General features: G+C 43.6%; 1 protein-coding gene across 1 annotated transcript; it reads left to right on the top strand.

Moving 5' to 3' along the window:
• Positions 1-3049: 3049 nt before the first annotated feature.
• On the top strand, positions 3050-15545 carry shrprbck1r (sharpin and rbck1 related). Its single transcript, XM_046355702.1, has 14 exons — positions 3050-3542; positions 8583-8757; positions 8879-8962; positions 9078-9219; positions 9359-9449; positions 9611-9908; positions 10009-10136; positions 10302-10472; positions 12897-13057; positions 13361-13472; positions 13655-13834; positions 13923-14021; positions 14204-14347; positions 14689-15545. The coding sequence occupies exons 1-14, from the start codon at positions 3276-3278 to the stop codon at positions 14767-14769; spliced, it is 2133 nt and encodes a 710-aa protein (XP_046211658.1). The 5' UTR covers positions 3050-3275; the 3' UTR covers positions 14770-15545.
• The last annotated feature ends 1257 nt before the right edge of the window (positions 15546-16802 follow it).

Below are 16802 nucleotides of genomic sequence, written 5' to 3'. Positions count from 1 at the left end.
AGCCTATAACAATGTATCCAAATTCACATATGCAATCAACAAAAGCGACAACATATCAACATCCAGCTAAAATAGTATCCGTGTTCAATTCGACCACAGGGCAGCTTTACTAATGACTAACAAAACAGTGACATGGATTTAAACAGGATACAGTAACGGGTTCACACATTGTTGAGAAACACTCTTTTCACACCACTTTGTACAGCTATGACGGGAAATTTCTTTAGCATGGCAGGTTAGGAAGGTTAACGTAGCAAGTTAGGATAATTAATTTAGCAGGTTATGAGAATTAGGTTTTATTTTATTTTTCTTTAACCTTTATTTAACTAGGCAAGTCAGTTAAGAACAACTTCTTATTTACAATGACGGCCTACCCCAATTAAGGTTAGAAAAAGGGTTAGGAAAAATCACTTCCGGTCATAGATGTATCGAAGTGGCGTGAAAAGAGAGTCACAACATTATTATGTCAACAATAAAACCAAGGAACTTCTCACATTTGGCATTGAACGTTGTGCATTTCTCTACTCTCACATTGAAAAGAGTAGGACCTCTAGTGGGTGAAATGGGAAACTGCTGATATATGCTTACTACCCTTCTGTAGGGGATTGCATAATCCGAGAGTATATTTCGGGCAGAGGACATTTTTGCCTTTGAAGCTTTTATTTTAAGAGAGAGTTGTCATTTTGAAATCAACAGTAGTCAGAACTTTTAGAAACGTAACTTGTTCTACTGTATGTTGAAATCTGTATCAATTAACAGAATCAGAGAACCTGACATTCAGAACAAATGGCAAAGAACTAATTTAATACAGGATTTATACATTAACAAATTGTAATTGGACAGACATTATGCACCTTCACAAATCATGGATCTCTAATGCATGCTATTTGAATGACGGTGCAGGTCTATTTGAATCAAGAGTTTCATCTTGTGTTCACTATGGGCCAGTTTGCCGGACAAAGATTAAACCTAGTCCTAGACTAAGAAGAAGCATTTTTATGGGAGATTCTTAATTCAAAGGGGTTGTAAATCCAGGACTAGGCTTAAAACTGCAATATGTCATTTTTGAGGTGACTGACCAAATTCACATAGAAATGTTAGTTATAGATCTGTCATTCGCATTGAAAGCATGTCTATATGCATTATTTCTATGCTTTCTGTTCTTAAATTTCCTTTGCATTTTTTACTTTCGGTTTTGTACACCAGCTTCAAACAGCTGAAAATACAATATTTTTGGAAATTGAAACGATATTTCAGTGGTTTAGATGGTAAAATGATTCTCTACATTGCTTGTTTAGTCACAAACTGAAATGATAAAATATATATAATTATGAAATTACTCATCTTTAGTGTTGCTAATATCTAAGTACATCGTGAGTTACAGTATGTCAGTAACATTTACACACACTATCCAAAAACTGTACATAATGGTGTTGTCACAGTGTATTTATTCCTCTCCTCCCTACGTCATCTAATTCACATTAAACCTTCTCCTTGGCCTAATTTTTGTTATTAAAGTGAGATTGAAGCAGGCAATGAGGTAGGCATTTTGGTTCACCACAACAGCATGCACATCAAGTCATCTCTGGAGAGGGGAGCAGAGGAAGAAAGAGGTTATAATATGCACTTCACAGGAATGTGTCCAAATAGGTACTTCACAAATATAAGAGAAACATTTTCACAGATGCACACAAGCTCACCCATGGTAGGTAGTCCAGATTCAACTTAAATCTTTTTTCATAAACAATCAGTTCTGCAAATAAATGCACCCTATTTTTAAAGTTTAAGAAATACATCCAAGTGAACCAAACCTTTATATTAATCATGAATCTATAAAACGTATAATTCCCTTCTGCACACCATTGTGCTACAGTGCATCCTGCTAATGCGTCCTGTCTATCTATCCTAACAATGCATTTAACAGCATAGCAAACACTTTCCCGCCCTGTAACATGAACTGCAGTTAATGCAAGAGAAATACTTAATATGTACTTTTTAAGGTTGCATTTCTTCTTGACATGGGGCTCAATTCAAACAAAACAACATTTCTGTATTTACGCCATTGTTTTTTTTGGTAGCTACTGGGTTTGATTGAATCCCAGCCCTGATCTGCTGTCTTTCTTTCGGGAGCAGAAGGTGAAGCAGGGGATATCGGGCAGGCCCAGGGGCTCATCATAGTGAAACATGGCACCCCTCTCCAGGAACACATTAGCAGACAGGTATAGCTCCTCAATGGACTCTGTGGGAGAGGGATATACACTGAGTATACCAAACATTACAAACACCTTCCTAATATTGAGTCCCCCCCTGCCCTTTGGGTGGTGGACCATTGTTGATACACACGTGAAACTGTTGAGTGTGAAAAACGCAGCAGTGTTGCAACGTCTAGTTTCGATTTACATTTGCTTGAGCTGTCAACTAACTTGAATTCCATGACATTGGATTTAGGTTAAAAGTTGGGTGTAAAAAAATGGAAATTCCCTTATGCACATCTCAGGACCAGGCTGGCTGACTGGTCTCCGTACAGCAAGAGGAAGTGACCAGAGCGGACCAGACTTCCCCCAATTCAGTGTGTGTGTGAGTGCAGGGATATGATGTGGACTTTTCCAGGCATCTTCAATGGATATGTGCATTCTATTTCCACTGGCGCACACATGAAGGTAAACAATGGGGGTCGCTGTTTCACCAGGCCTAAATGAAGGAACACTGGATTAGAAGTTATCTGAGTTGTTGGACTACAACTGTGGGGCCAAAAAAAGCAACATTTTGATGGCATGACATTAGTGCTGCAGTCCTCAGACATTTCTATCTGCTAAGGTCTTGTTGAAAGTAGGTCAACCATATACGCAATTGTCTCCACTACAATTTGCAGGTCCAAGTTTTAAAAATATGTATACAATTTAGTATAGGAGTACATCACATATACTGTATATTTGTGAACCTGATTTTGAGAAATTGAGGAAATTAAACGTTTTTGGACCTGCAGAAAAGCCATGTTGTGCAGTACATGGGTACAACGTGTGGGGGCGCAAATGATGAGCACTGGCAGCACGAGAGAGCCAGCCAAACACAGTGACACAGAGTGCGCACTTCCTGGTAGCTAGCTGTTTCATCGGTTCTGTTGTTGTGAGCTTGGTAAATGGAGGGACTACGATGAAACGGCACATTTTATGGGAATACTAATAGCAATCGTTGCTGACAATATTGGCGTGGTGTTAAACACACTGGGAACGGTGTCTTGACGTCTCCAAACACTGCATGAGGCTGTTGGTGGAATGTCGCTGAGCTCAGGCGGGTGGACTACTCACACTCCACCGCCGGACCCGTCCTCATCAATCCCTGGCTATGGGGCCTCACAAACTGGCTGCCATACTGTCTTGATGTCGGTACGGGTATCAGTTTGCCATTCTGGTATTCGGCCGCTGTGTCTTCCTGGGGCAGGTGATGAGTCACTCCGTCTACAGCTCAGTATGGACCCCGGGAAGTCCGGGGAATTCCGTCTCACGCTACGGGACACCAGCGGAACAACGGGTCGGAGTGTGGTAAGAGAGAGCAAGGTTAAAGGCGGATTTCAATTAATGTCATTTGTCAGCCATGTTGACAAATAATGGATATTTCTTTTGACTAATTACAAAATGGTGTTCATTAAAAATAGTTTTTGAAATTGTCAGCGAAAACTCAATGGAGTAAAGTTACATGTCACGTGATGTTTTATTATTACCAGCGTTACCAAGGCAGGCAGGCAGACGTGTGTACAGAGGGTTTTAAAACAACACTGATATTATCGTTGGTCTCATGCTTACATTTGGCTGCCATGCATTGAACTGTCACATAGTTATTTGAAACAATTTATAGTTCAACAAAATGCACGGAACAAAAATATAAACGCAAGAGATTTGACTGAGTTACAGTTCATATAAGGAATTTAGAGCATTGAAAGAAATTAATTAAGCTCTAATCTACAGATTTCACATGACTGAGAATACAGATATGCATCTGTTGGTCACATCTTATTAATTTTTTAAAAGCTAGGGGCTTGGATCAGAAAACCAGACAGTATCTTGTGACCACCATTTGCCTTATGCAGCGTGACACATCTCCTTAGCATAAGAGTTGATCAGGCTGTTGATTCTGGCCTGTGGAATGTTGTCCCACTCCTCTTCAATGGCTGTGCAAAGTTGCTGGATATTGGCGGGAAATGGAACACGCTGTTGTACACGTTGATCCAGAGCATCCCAAACATGCTCAATGGGTGACATGTCTGGCGAGTATGCAGGCCATTTTCAGCTTCCAGGAATTGTGTACAGATCCTTGCAACAGGATTGTGCATTATCATGCTGAAACATGAAGTGATTGTGGAGAATGAAGGGCACAATAATGGGCCTCAGGATCTCATCACGGTATCTCATTCAAATTACTATCGATACAATGCTATTGTTTACGTTGTTCTTAACTTATGCCTGCCCATATCATAACCCCACTATGGGGCACTCTGTTCAATGTTGACATCAGCAAACCGCTCGCCCACACAAAACCATACACGCTGTCTGCCATCTGCCCGGTACAGTTGACACCTGGATTCATCTGTGAAGAGCACACATCTCCAGTGTGCCAGTACCCATCAAAGGTGAGCATTTGCCCACTGAAGTTGGTTACGACACCGAACTGCAGTCAGGTCAAGACTAGTGAGGATGACGAGCATGCAGATGAACTTCCCTGAGACGGTCTCAAACAGTTTGTGCAGAAATTCTTCAGTTGTGCAAACCCAAAGTTTCATCAGCTGCCCGGGTGGCTCAGATGATCCCGTTGGTGAAGAAGCCGGATGTGGAGGTCCTGGGCTGCCGTGGTTACACGTGGTCTGCGGTTATAATGCCGGTTGGACGTACTGCCAAATTCTCTAAAATGATGTTGGAGGCGGCTTATGGTAGGGAAATTGACATTAAATTATCTGGCAACAGCTCTAGTGGACATGCCTACAGCCAGCATGTCGAATGCATATGCCCTCAAATCTTGAGACATCTGTGGCATTGTATTGTGTGACAAAACTGCACATTTTAGAGTGGCCTTTTATTGTCCCCAGCACAAGGTGCATCTGTGTAACAATCATGCTGTTTAATCAGCTTCTTGATATGCCACAGCTGTCAGGTGGATGGATTATCTTGGCAAAGGACAAAATGCTCACTAACAGGGATGTAAACAAATTTGTGCACAATATTAGAGAGAAATAAGCATTTGTGCATAGAACATTTCTGGGATCTTTTATTTCAGCTCATGAAACCAACACTTAGTATTTTTGTCCAGTATAAACTACCGGTCAAAAGTTTTAGAACACCTACTCATTCAAGGGTTTTTCTTTATTGTTACTATTGTCTACATTGTAGAATAATAGTAGACATCAAAACTATGAAATAACACATGTAATCATGTAGTAACTAAAAAAAGTTTTAAACAAATCACAATATATTTAATATTTGAGATTCTTCAAATAGCCACCCTTTACCTTGATGACAGCTTTGCACACTCTTGGCATTATCTCAACCAGCTTCACGAGGTAGGTACCTGGAATCCATTTCAATTAACAGGTGTGCCTTGTTTAAAGTTAATTCCTGGAATTTTTTTCCTTAATGCATTTGAGCCAATCAGCTGTGTTGTGACAAGGTAGGGGTGGTATACAGAAGATGGCCCTATTTGTTAAAAGATCAGGGATCCCTGGGTCGCGCCCAGGCTCTGTCGTAATCGGCCGCGACCGGGAGGTCCGTGGGGCGACACACAATTGACCTAGTGTCGCCCGTGTTAGGGAGGGCTTGGTCGGTAGATGTCCTTGTAAAAATTTTTACAAAATAAATTAAAATAAAAAGACAAGTCCATATTATGGCAAGAACAGCTCAAATAAGCAAGTCCATCATTACTTTAAGACACAAAGGTCAGTCAATACAGAACATTTCAAGAACTTTGAACGTTTCTTCAAGTGCAGTAGCAAAAACCATCAAGCGCTTTGATGAAACTGTCTCTCATGAGGACCGCCACAGGAAAGGAAGAACCAGAGGTGTTTCAGAGGATGAACTCATTAGAGCTACCAGCCTCAGAAATTGCAGCCCAAATAAATGCTTCACAGAGTTCAAGTAACAGACATAACTCAACATCAACTGTTCAGAGGAGGTTGAATCAGTCCTTCATGGTCAAATTGCTGCAGAGAAACCACTACTAAAGGACACCAATAATAATAAGATACATGTTTGGGCCAAGAAACACTAGCAAAGGACATTTGTCCAAATTGGAGGTTTTTGGTTCCATCTGCTGTCATTGTGAGACGCGGTGTGGATGCTCTCCGCATGTGTTTTTTACATTTTTATTCAAGGCACACTTAACCAGCATGGCTACCACAGCATTCTGCAGTGATACGCCATCCCTTCTAGTTTGAGCTTATTGGGACAATAATTTGTTTTTCCAATAGGACAATGACCCAAAACACACGCCCAGGTTGTATAAGGGCTATTTCACAAAGGAGGAGAGTGATGGAGTGCTGCATTAGATGACCTGGCCAACACAATACCCTGACCTCAACCAAATTGAGATGGTTTGGGATGAGTCGGACCACAGAGTGAAGGAAAAGTGTTCAGCATGTGGGAACTCCTTCAAGACGGTTGGAAAAGCATTCCAGGTGAAGCTGGTTGAGAGAATGCCAAGAGTGTGCAAAGCTGTCAAGGGCAAAGAGTGCCTATTTGGAAGAATCTCATAAAAAATATTTGTATTTCTTTAACGCTTTATTTTTTTGGTCACTCCATGTGTTATTTCATAGTGTTGATGTTTTCACTATTATTCTAAAATGTAGAAAATAGTTTAAAAAATAAAGACCCTTTGAATGAGTAGGTTTTTCTAAAACTTGACCGGTAGTGTAGTTATACAGTGCATTCGGAACGTATTCAGATCCTTTGTCTTTTTGTTAGGTTACAGCCTTATTCTAAAATGGATTAAATCATTTTTTTCCCTCATCAATCTATACACCACCACATAATGACACAGCACAAATGGGTTTTTAGAAAAAATGTTGCTAATTTATATATATTTTTACATTTAAAAAATGATCACATTTACATAAGTATTTCTGACCCTTTACTCAGTACTTTGTTGAAACACTTTTGTCAGCGATTACAGCCTTGATTCTTCTTGTATGACGCTACAACCTTGGCACACCTGTATTTGGGGAGTTTCTCTCATTCTTCTCTGCAGATCCTCTCAAGCTCTGTCAGGTTGGATAGGGAGTGTTGCTGCACAGCTATTTTCAGGGATGTTCGATGGGGTTCAAGTCCGGACTCTGGCTGGGCCACTCAAGGACATTCAGAGACTTGTCTCGAAGCCACTCCTGCGTTGTCTTGGCTGTGTGCTTGACCTGTTGGAAGGTGAACCGTCGCCCCAGTCTGAGGTTGTGAGCGCTCTGGAGCAGGTTTTCATCAAGGATCTCTCTGTACTTTGCACTGTTCATCTTTGCCTCATCCCTGACTAGTCTTCCAGTCCCTGCCGCTGAAAAACATCCCCACAGCATGATGCTGCCACCACCATGCTTTACCGTAGGGATGGTGCCAGGTTTCCTCCAGACGTGACTCTTGGCATTCAGGCCAAAGAGTTCAATCTTGGTTTCATCAGACCTTTTAGCAAACTCCAAGCGAGCTGTCATGTGCCTTTTACTGAGGAGTGGCTTCTGTCTGGCCACTCTACCATGAAAGCCTGATTGGTGGAGTGCTGCAGAGATGGTTATCCTTTTGGAAGGGTCTCCCATCTCCATAGAGCAACTCTAGAGCTCTGTCAGAGTGACCATTGTGTTCTTGGTCACCTCCCTGACCAAGGCCCTTCTCCCCCAATTGTTCAGTTTGGCCGGGCAGCCAGCTCTAGGAAGAGTCTTGGTGGTTCCAAACGTCCTCCATTTAAGAATGATGGAGGCCACTGTGTTCTTGGGGAACTTCAATGCTACAGAAATGTTTTGGTACACTTCCCCAGATCTGTGCCTTGACACAATCCTGTCTCGGAGCACAACGGACAATTCCTTTGACCTCATGGCTTGGTTATTGCTCTGACATGCACTGTCAACTGTGGGACCTTATATAGACAGGTGTGTGCCTTTGCCAAATCATGTCCAATCAATTGAATTTGCCACAGGAGGACTCTAATTAAGTTGTAGAAACATATAAAGCATGATCAATGGAAAAAGGATGATCAATGGAAACAGGATGAACCTGAGCTCAATTTCTTGTCTTATAGCAAAGGGTCTGAATTCATTTGGAAATAAGGTATTTCTGTTTTTTTTTTTTTTACTGTTTACTCGTTGTCATTATTGGATATTGTGTGTAGATTGAAGATTTGTATTTATTTAATCCATTTTATAAATTTGGAAAATTGAAGGGGTCTGAATACTTTCCAAAGGCATTCCCATTCTCTCCCAAAAACAGAGCTCAAAGGTCATTCCAACATGACATCAGTGCAATACCTAAAGTCAACATACTACCATGGAACAAACGGTGGTAGGCAGCTAATTTCAGTGTGATAAAATGAGCATCACTTCACTCTCTCCCCTCCGTGTCTTCCAGTGCATTGCAGAGTTTGACCTGAGGTCGGTGCACTATGAGGTGAAATCGCCAAAATGCCACGAGCTGAGTTTGTTCATGCCCCCTCACGACCGCATCAGCTTCAACTTCCGCTGCGAGCAGGAGGCTCAGGAGTGGGCCACCGTGGTGATATCGTCACTCAGAGAGGCACACAGGGGTTAGTCTACTTACTTCCTGCCTCTGTTCTCTTTGATCAGATGTTTCACTGTCTTCTCCTCCCATCTTTTCTGTGCTCGAATAACCTGAGTCCCCTGTCTTCTCTTCTCCTGACCCCTCAGTGTCCGACAGCCCTCCCACTGATGACCGACAACTTCCTCTGGAGGTCTTGGAGACACCCAGCTCTGCTTCCTTACCACGCACAGGTAGCCCTCAGTGGGTGTGTGTGTGTACAGTAGTGTATTGGCCAAGTTTCTACTCTTTTTCAATTGCTCACTGTCCCGGACTCTGTGTTTCAACCTTGTGTCCATTCATCTGTAGAGGAGATGTGTGCTGAGCTGACCAGGGCCATCGAGGCTGGTGACATCCAGGCGGCCTCCATCTACGCTGCCACCCTGGCTCGTCAGCAGGCAGAGCTGAAGATCCAGCCCTCTGAGAGGAGCTACGGAGACACAGATCTTAGGTGAGAGAGTTAAGAGCAAACGAGCTACTGGGTAATAGAACAGGAAGTTATTGAAGAAGTCAGAATATTGTGTGAACTGGTGCGATGACAGGAAATGATGATTTTAGTAGTTCATGACGATTGTATCTTTCTGTGAAAGCTTGGCTGTAGTGGTCGAAGATTCTTCGTCTTCCTGTTGTGTCACAGTGAAAGTCCCCCCCCACGCGACCATCGCAATACTCAAGCAGCAGGTCAGTCTGAACAGCTTAAATAAGAATTACATTTTTTAAAAGTTTGAATTCAGAACTCTTAACAGTATCTAGCTCTACAATAGTTACAACATAATGTAAACCTACTTTCTACCTGTGTTTTTAGTTTTTGTACCTTTTCTGTCTGTCCCTCTGTCCTCTAGGTATTCCTGGAGTATGGCTTCCATCCGCGGGTGCAGCGCTGGGTGATTGGCCAATGTCTGTGTGCAGACCAGCGCTCTCTCGCGTCCTACGGGGTGCGTAGGGATGGAGACACGGCCTTCCTGTACCTCCTCTCTGCCCGCCACGCCCGTCTCACACGGCAGCTGCTCCAGCAGGACCAGGAAAGAGCCCTCCTCACCCCCGCTACCCCTCCTCTTGAGACCCCAAGCAACGGCCCCACATCCCAGGACTGGAGGGGTTACAGCACCCTGCCCCCCAGACTGAGCCACAGCAGCATGGGTGACACTGTTAAACACTCACACAAATGCACGCACATACACACCATTGACAGAAGGACCCATTGTGTTGGCTTCCTCCTGACCGAGCTTTGTTCCGATAGGTTCAAATGGAGCGGGGACAAATGGAGCCGGGGCAGAGAGGCTGAAAATCAGTGAAATCAAAGACCTCATCAACCTGGAGATGCCGCAACTCACCAAAGCACTTAACCCTAAGAAATCAGGGCCTCAGGTACACACAAGCTCTGTACAGTACCCCTTGGTGTTAACTGACTAACTATTTCACTCTGCTACATGGATTTCATCTAGGTATGCATGCATACCTAGATACAGTAAGTTGACATACAATAGGTTTCCAGCAACACACCTGTAAAGACAGTCTCGCTGTGTGTCTCAGGGTTGGGCCTGCCCTTCTTGCACGTACATAAACAAGCCCACGCGGCCTGGCTGTGAGATCTGCAGTACAGACCGTCCAGAGAGCTATACTGTTCCTGGGAGCTACAAACCGGACCCTCTGGAGCTTCACCGCATACAGCAGGAGAAAGAAGCTGTCCGACAGTACCAGCAGGTAGGATGTTTTATGCTCATGAACACATACACAAACTCAAGACACTCGTGCACCTAAACACATTCAAATGGTGCATACAGCAGGAAATGCAAGCTGTCAGACAATGTCAACAGGACGTGTAGAAACCTAGACACACACATACAGTCTTGCACATGCACACAGTTTACAGTTAATTACAGTGCATAGTTTTTTAGGGAAAGGTTTATTAGGGAAAGGTAGGCTCCAAAGGAGTAGCAGGAGTTGAGACGACCAGGGATGGTAGGATGGGCTCTAAGGCTGACTCTCTTCTCTTCTGTCTCTTTGTTTTTTGAAGGAGAAAGGGAGAAGAGAGGCGCTGAGGGGCGCGGGTGCTCAAAATGACTCACTACTGGAAAACTTGGCCCAGGACTACAGGCACACACACACTCCGTAACATCGCAGAAAGACACTGACTGACAGACGCGCACACACACTTTCTATATTTTGCCACTGTAAACATTCTCTTCAACCCATACACTCACGCTACTGAGCAATACTCATTCATGTTGTGACAGAATCTCAGTGATTGTACATTACATAGCATTGTGGCTACCTACCCTCTGACATTGTTTGATACAAATACACTATATATAAATAAGTATATGGACACCCCTTCAAATTAATGGATTTAGCTATTTCGACCACACCCGTTGCTGACGGGTGTATAAAATCAAGCACACAGCCATGCAATCTCCATTGACAAACATTGGCAGTAGAATGGCCTTACTGAAGAGCTCAGTGACTTTCAACGTGGCACCGTCATAGGATGCCACCTTTCCAACAAGTCAGGTTGTAAAATTTCTGCCCTGCTTGAGCTGCCCTGGTCAACTGTAAGTGCTGTTATTGTGAAGTGGAAATGGAGGGACAACGGCTCAGCCATGAAGTGGTAGGCCACACAGCGGTAGGCCACACAGCGGTAGGCCACACAGCGGTAGGCCACACAGCGGTAGGCCACACAACTCACAGAAGGGGCCGCCTAGTGGGGAAGTGCTTCACGCATAAAAATCGTCTATCCTTGGTTGCAACACTCACTAGCACTACCAAGTTCCAAACTGCCTCTGGAACATCAGCACAAAAAAATGTTTCATTGGGAGCCTCATGAAATGGGTTTCCGTGGCCGAGCACAAGCCTAAGATTACCATGCGCAAAGCCAAGCGTCGGCTGGAGGGGTGTAAAGCTGGCATAGTGCCAACTAAAGTTTGTTGTAGGAGGATTAATGGTCTCGGGCTGTTTTTCATGGTTTGGTTGAGGTCCCTTAGTTCCAGTGAAGGGAAATCTTAACGCTACAGCATACAATTACATTATAGACTATTCTGTGCTTCCAACTTTGTGGCAACAGTTTGGGGAAGGCCCTTTCCTGTTTCAGCATGACAATGCCCCTGTGCACTAAGCAAGGTCCATACTGAGATCGTTTGTAGAGATCGCTGTGGAAGAACTTGACTGGCCTGCACAAATCCCTGACCTTAACCCCATTGAACACCATTGGGATGAATTGGAACGCCGACTACGAGCCAGGCCTAATCGCTTAACATCAGTGCCCGACCTCACTAATGCTCTTGTGGCTGAATGGAAGCAAGTCCCCGCAGCAATGTTCCAACATTTAGTGGAAACCCTTTCCAGAAGAGAGGAGGCTGCTATAGCAGCAAAGGGGGTACCAACTTCATATTAATGCCCATGATTTTAAATTGAGATGTTTGACGAGCTGGTGTCCGTATACTTTTGTTCATGTGGTGTATGTTTATCTGCACATAAGTGTGTTTGTATGACTTAAGCAAATTAAAGAATCATGGCTCTTGTATGTCGAAGGCTTTGTATATAGGACAGCAGGTAGTCTAGCATTTAAGAGCATAACCGAAAGGTCGCTGGTTCAAATCCCGAGCCGACTAGGTGAAAAAATCTGCCGGTGTGCCCCTGAGCAAGGCACTTAATTATAATTGATATTGTAAATTGCTCTGGATAAGAGCGTCTGCTAAATTACTCAAATGTAAATGTAACTTTGCATGTTTGTAATGAATTATGTAATTATACTGCAAATCCATGTAGGTCTAGTTTGCTTAGTGTGTGCCAACCAGTTGAAACTTACTATTTCAGAGAAGACAAAGAACTGCTGTGTTGCACAGTCTGTGCCTGTTTGTTACAGTCAGGGTCATCAAGTGGACAACTTCAATGGCTGTTTGTTTTTAATGTGTTAACTTCCCAAATGCACAATTTAATAAATAATGAAGGCCTTTTGACTGAATGTAGAACAAAAAAACATCCATGTTGTTGCAATTTAAAATGTGTATTTAACTGTAATAAAGCAAGAGAACTAAATGAACTTCTGTCTCTGTGTTTGAACAATGTTTGTGTACAACCTGCGTGTTCAACGTGTGTGTTGTTGTATATTGTGGATCCCCACCACCCCAGGCGAGGGAAGCAGAGCGGAGGGAGAACTTTGCCCGGCTGGTGATGTTGGATGGAAAGGACCTGGTGCCCAACCCAGATGCTGTGGACTGTAGGATCTGTTACCTGGACCTGCAGCCTGGAGAGGGAGTCCTGCTCAGAGAGTGTCTCCACTGTTTCTGCAGGTACCACTCAGACATGGGAGACCGTATCCCAGTCCACTCTTGGCCCTCCACCTAGTGACCCGCCCCCTAGACACTAGGTGATCTGAAAGCATTGGAGTGGTGTTAGCAATGTGGTGGAAACTCCACTTAGCCTCCCAGAGAGCTTCTAAGTGCAGCTATAACATCATATTGCTTATACCCCTCGGATTCTTTCTCTCTACAAGAATTGTGGGGGGGGGGGGGGGGGATTTCACACTGTGCAAGAATGGCGTGGGTGAGATGAGATGCTTATGCAGAGATGGAGCCAGTGTGTTGTGTTCACAGAGATTGCCTGCGCTCAGTAGTCCTGATGTGTGAGGACCCGGAGGTGGCCTGTCCGTACCGTGATGACACGTACGCCTGTGACTGCACCCTGCAGGGGAGAGAGATCAGAGCCGTGAGTGGTGACATCACTGGCTTCTTTCTAATGTATTTAATAGTAGCTGCACGATTGGATATTAGAGACACTGTATAACTCACTGCCCAATGTCTGGCTAATGCAAACCAGAAAACCCACGATACATCAGTCATCTAATCATCTCTCTCCCCTCTGCTCTTTCATTCCTTCCTGCCTACCAGTTGGTGTCGGAAGAGGAGTACGAGCGCTGGCTGCAGAGAGGCTTGTCTGTGGCAGAGTCTCGTTGTGAGGGCAGTTACCACTGTGCCAGCCCAGACTGTGCTGGGTGGTGTGTGTACGAGGACACCGTCAACGTGTTCCACTGCCCCGTCTGCAACAAGCACAACTGCCTGCTCTGCAAGGTACACACACGTCACCTTTACATTCACCAATGATTGCATACACCATGGATTTGAACAAACCTCTTTCTCTACTCTGTCTGTCTCTCAGGCGATTCATGAAGGGATGGACTGTAAGCAGTACCAGGATGACCTTACGACCCGTGCTGAGAACGACTCGGCAGCCCGCAGAACCAGAGATCTGCTCAAGGTGAAGCACAGACACTTTTACACACACAATTTATACCTGTAGATCGATTTCAGCAAAGCATTGAGGACAATGAGATTGGACAAAGGACAAAGGATTGTTAGTTTTCAGGTTAGTAAGACTTTGCTGATATCATATTAACAGATAACTGTTATATTAACATGTAATACCTGTGTCTCTGTCAGACCCTGGTTCTCTCCGGGGAGGCCATGCACTGCCCACAGTGCGGCATCATCGTGCAGAAAAAGGAGGGTTGTGATTGGCTGCGTTGCACTGTCTGTCACAGTGAGATCTGCTGGGTCACCAGGGGGCCTCGCTGGGGGCCTGGGGTAAGAGCCTGCCCCTCCTGTCTCACTGTCAAATTCAGTTTAGCATGGTTGTGCTCCTCCGGTCACCTGTAAATGCAGACATTTCACATCTGTCTGCAACGTGTCCAACGTAGCATGTAGCCTAGCAGTTAGAGGGTTGGGCCAGTAACTGAAAGGTCGCTGGTTCGAATACCCACACCGACAAGGTGAAAAATCTGTCGATGTGCCCTTGAGCAAGGCACTTAACCCTCATTTGCTTCATGGGTGGCGTTCTACTATGGCTGACCCTGTAAAACAACACATTTCACTGCACCTATCCGGTGTGACAATAAAATATCTAATGTGCTTCTGTTTCCTCCCAGGGTCCGGGAGACACCAGCGGAGGCTGCCGCTGTAACATCAACAACCAAAAATGTCACCCAAAGTGTCAGAACTGCCACTGAGAAAGACAATGAGGGATGTGTGCGTTAAGAGTGAGATAGGACAAATTAAGAGCGTGTCACTCAAAGGATTGATGATTGCACTGCACATTTAGCTATGCACGTTTTCTGTTGGTTTCTGTTCTCCCTTTAGGCTGTGTTTAGATAGTCAGTCCAATTCTGATATTTTTTTCACTCATTTGTCTATTGACCAATCAGATCAGCTCTGAAAAAAACCTGATGTGATTGGCCAAAATACCAATTAGTGTAAAAAATACCAGAATTGCACTGCTTGTCTAAATGCAGCCCGAGTCATGCAATACTGTTCAGGGACACATTAAACTAAGTGTACTTAACTTTTTCAGCCCTCAAAGCCAAAGTCTAATACTAATGACCACATTCTGAGGTTGTAAAAGAGAGCATACTGTGTTCTAACTGGACATAAGAAACAGAACAAACAATCTCTGTTTCAAACTGCACTGCGTTGTGTGCCAATTAATAGCCATTTTGAAAGTACATGAGAGTTCATGTGAAATGAATACTTCTGCATGTTTTTCTATGTTTTAGCACCTCTGAATGAATGCCAGGCTCTGTCATGTAGATTTGTTTCCAAGACTAAGTGTTCTATTTTGCTCTATTTATTACTCACAGGCTCTGGTTACAGACAGACAAATGTATGAACGCCAAGAAAACACTTTCTATCTGCCAGTTTTCATGGAATAATCAGATTTGCTCAGTAACTGCTGTGTGCCATAGTGAGTTTTTAAAACAGTGTGTCAATAAAGCCACTCTAAACACAAGATTTAGTCTCTCAAATTAAATCTAATATGATAAAGCATTAGATGAGGGTGGTTTATCGCAAACAACCGCCACGGTAGGAATGCCTCTTGTTTTGCTCATGAGGATGGCACACTCAGTCTGCATTTCTTTAGCCTATTCAAGTTGCTTAAGGTAATTACAATGTATTACCCAGTCTGGCAAATACACTATTTTCATGGTTTACATGATTAGCGATTTGAAATGGCTAGCTAGTTAGCAGTGGTGCGCGCTAATAGCGTTTCAATCGGTGACGTCGCTCGCTCTGAGACCTGAAGTAGTTGTTCCCTCTGTGTGCAGAGGGTCCCTGGTTTGAGCCCGTGTCGGGCGAGGGGACGGAAGCTATACTGTTACACCTCTACGGGATCGGTGTCACCCCCGCGGGATGGTTGAGCTAACGTAGGCTAATGTGATTAGCATAAGGTTGTAAGTAACAAAACAAATTTCCAGGACCTAGACATATCTTATCTGGGCAGAAAGCTTAAATTATTGTTAATCTAACTGCACTGTCCAATTTACAGTAGCTATTACAGTGAAAGAATGATATTGTTTGAGGAGAGTGCACAGTTATGAACTTAAAAATGTATTACTAAACCAATTAGGCACATTTGGGTAGTCTTTATACAAAATTTTGAACAGAAATGCAGTGGTTCATTGGATCAATATAAACTTTGCACATGCACTGCTGCCATCTAGTGGCCAAAATCTTAATTGTGCCTGGGCTGGAATAATACATTATGGCCTTTCTCTTGCATTTCAAAGATGGTACAAAAACAATTTAAATGTTTTTTTCTTTGTATTATCTTTTACCAGATCGGCTCCTTTAATGTAACAAATATCAGTGTGTTATTATTATGTAACCTACAGAGGAATAGAATGCCAGAATTTGTGCAGCTTTTCATTATAGGTAGCTTTATGTCAGTCAGTGGCAATGTAGGCCTGAATGCAAAACTGATGCATTGCTAAATGTTTAGAATAAACTCATGATCACACTACTATGGCAAATCATAAACCTTGTCATATGATGGTCATCTGTTGCAGTAGTCTGACAACTCACACCAAATTCTTACTATGCTCTGTCTTTTGCTACATACTCCATGAACTTTTCCCCTTTATTCCCTTTTTTCATTGTGGAGAAGAAAGTAAGTCCGTGGGCATGGCAGGAGCAAGGAGTCAGGGTAGCCAGGCAACTGTTGCAGCTAGCTGATACTAAAAAGCTGTAAATCTGGTTTCAGAAAGGT

The sequence above is a fragment of the Oncorhynchus gorbuscha genome, linkage group LG07 (genome assembly GCF_021184085.1).
Source record: "Oncorhynchus gorbuscha isolate QuinsamMale2020 ecotype Even-year linkage group LG07, OgorEven_v1.0, whole genome shotgun sequence".
NCBI lineage: Eukaryota > Metazoa > Chordata > Actinopteri > Salmoniformes > Salmonidae > Oncorhynchus > Oncorhynchus gorbuscha.
This window is presented reverse-complemented; position numbering and strand designations above follow the sequence as displayed.

Coding starts and splice junctions, on each gene's coding strand:
- shrprbck1r (XM_046355702.1), top strand. CDS start 3,276: ATGTCGCTGAGCTCAGGCGGGTGGACTACTCACACTCCACCGCCGGAC. Junction 9,220..9,358: donor TACGGAGACACAGATCTTAG/GTGAGAGAGTTA, acceptor TTTCTGTGAAAG/CTTGGCTGTAGTGGTCGAAG. Junction 13,835..13,922: donor ACAACTGCCTGCTCTGCAAG/GTACACACACGT, acceptor TCTGTCTCTCAG/GCGATTCATGAAGGGATGGA.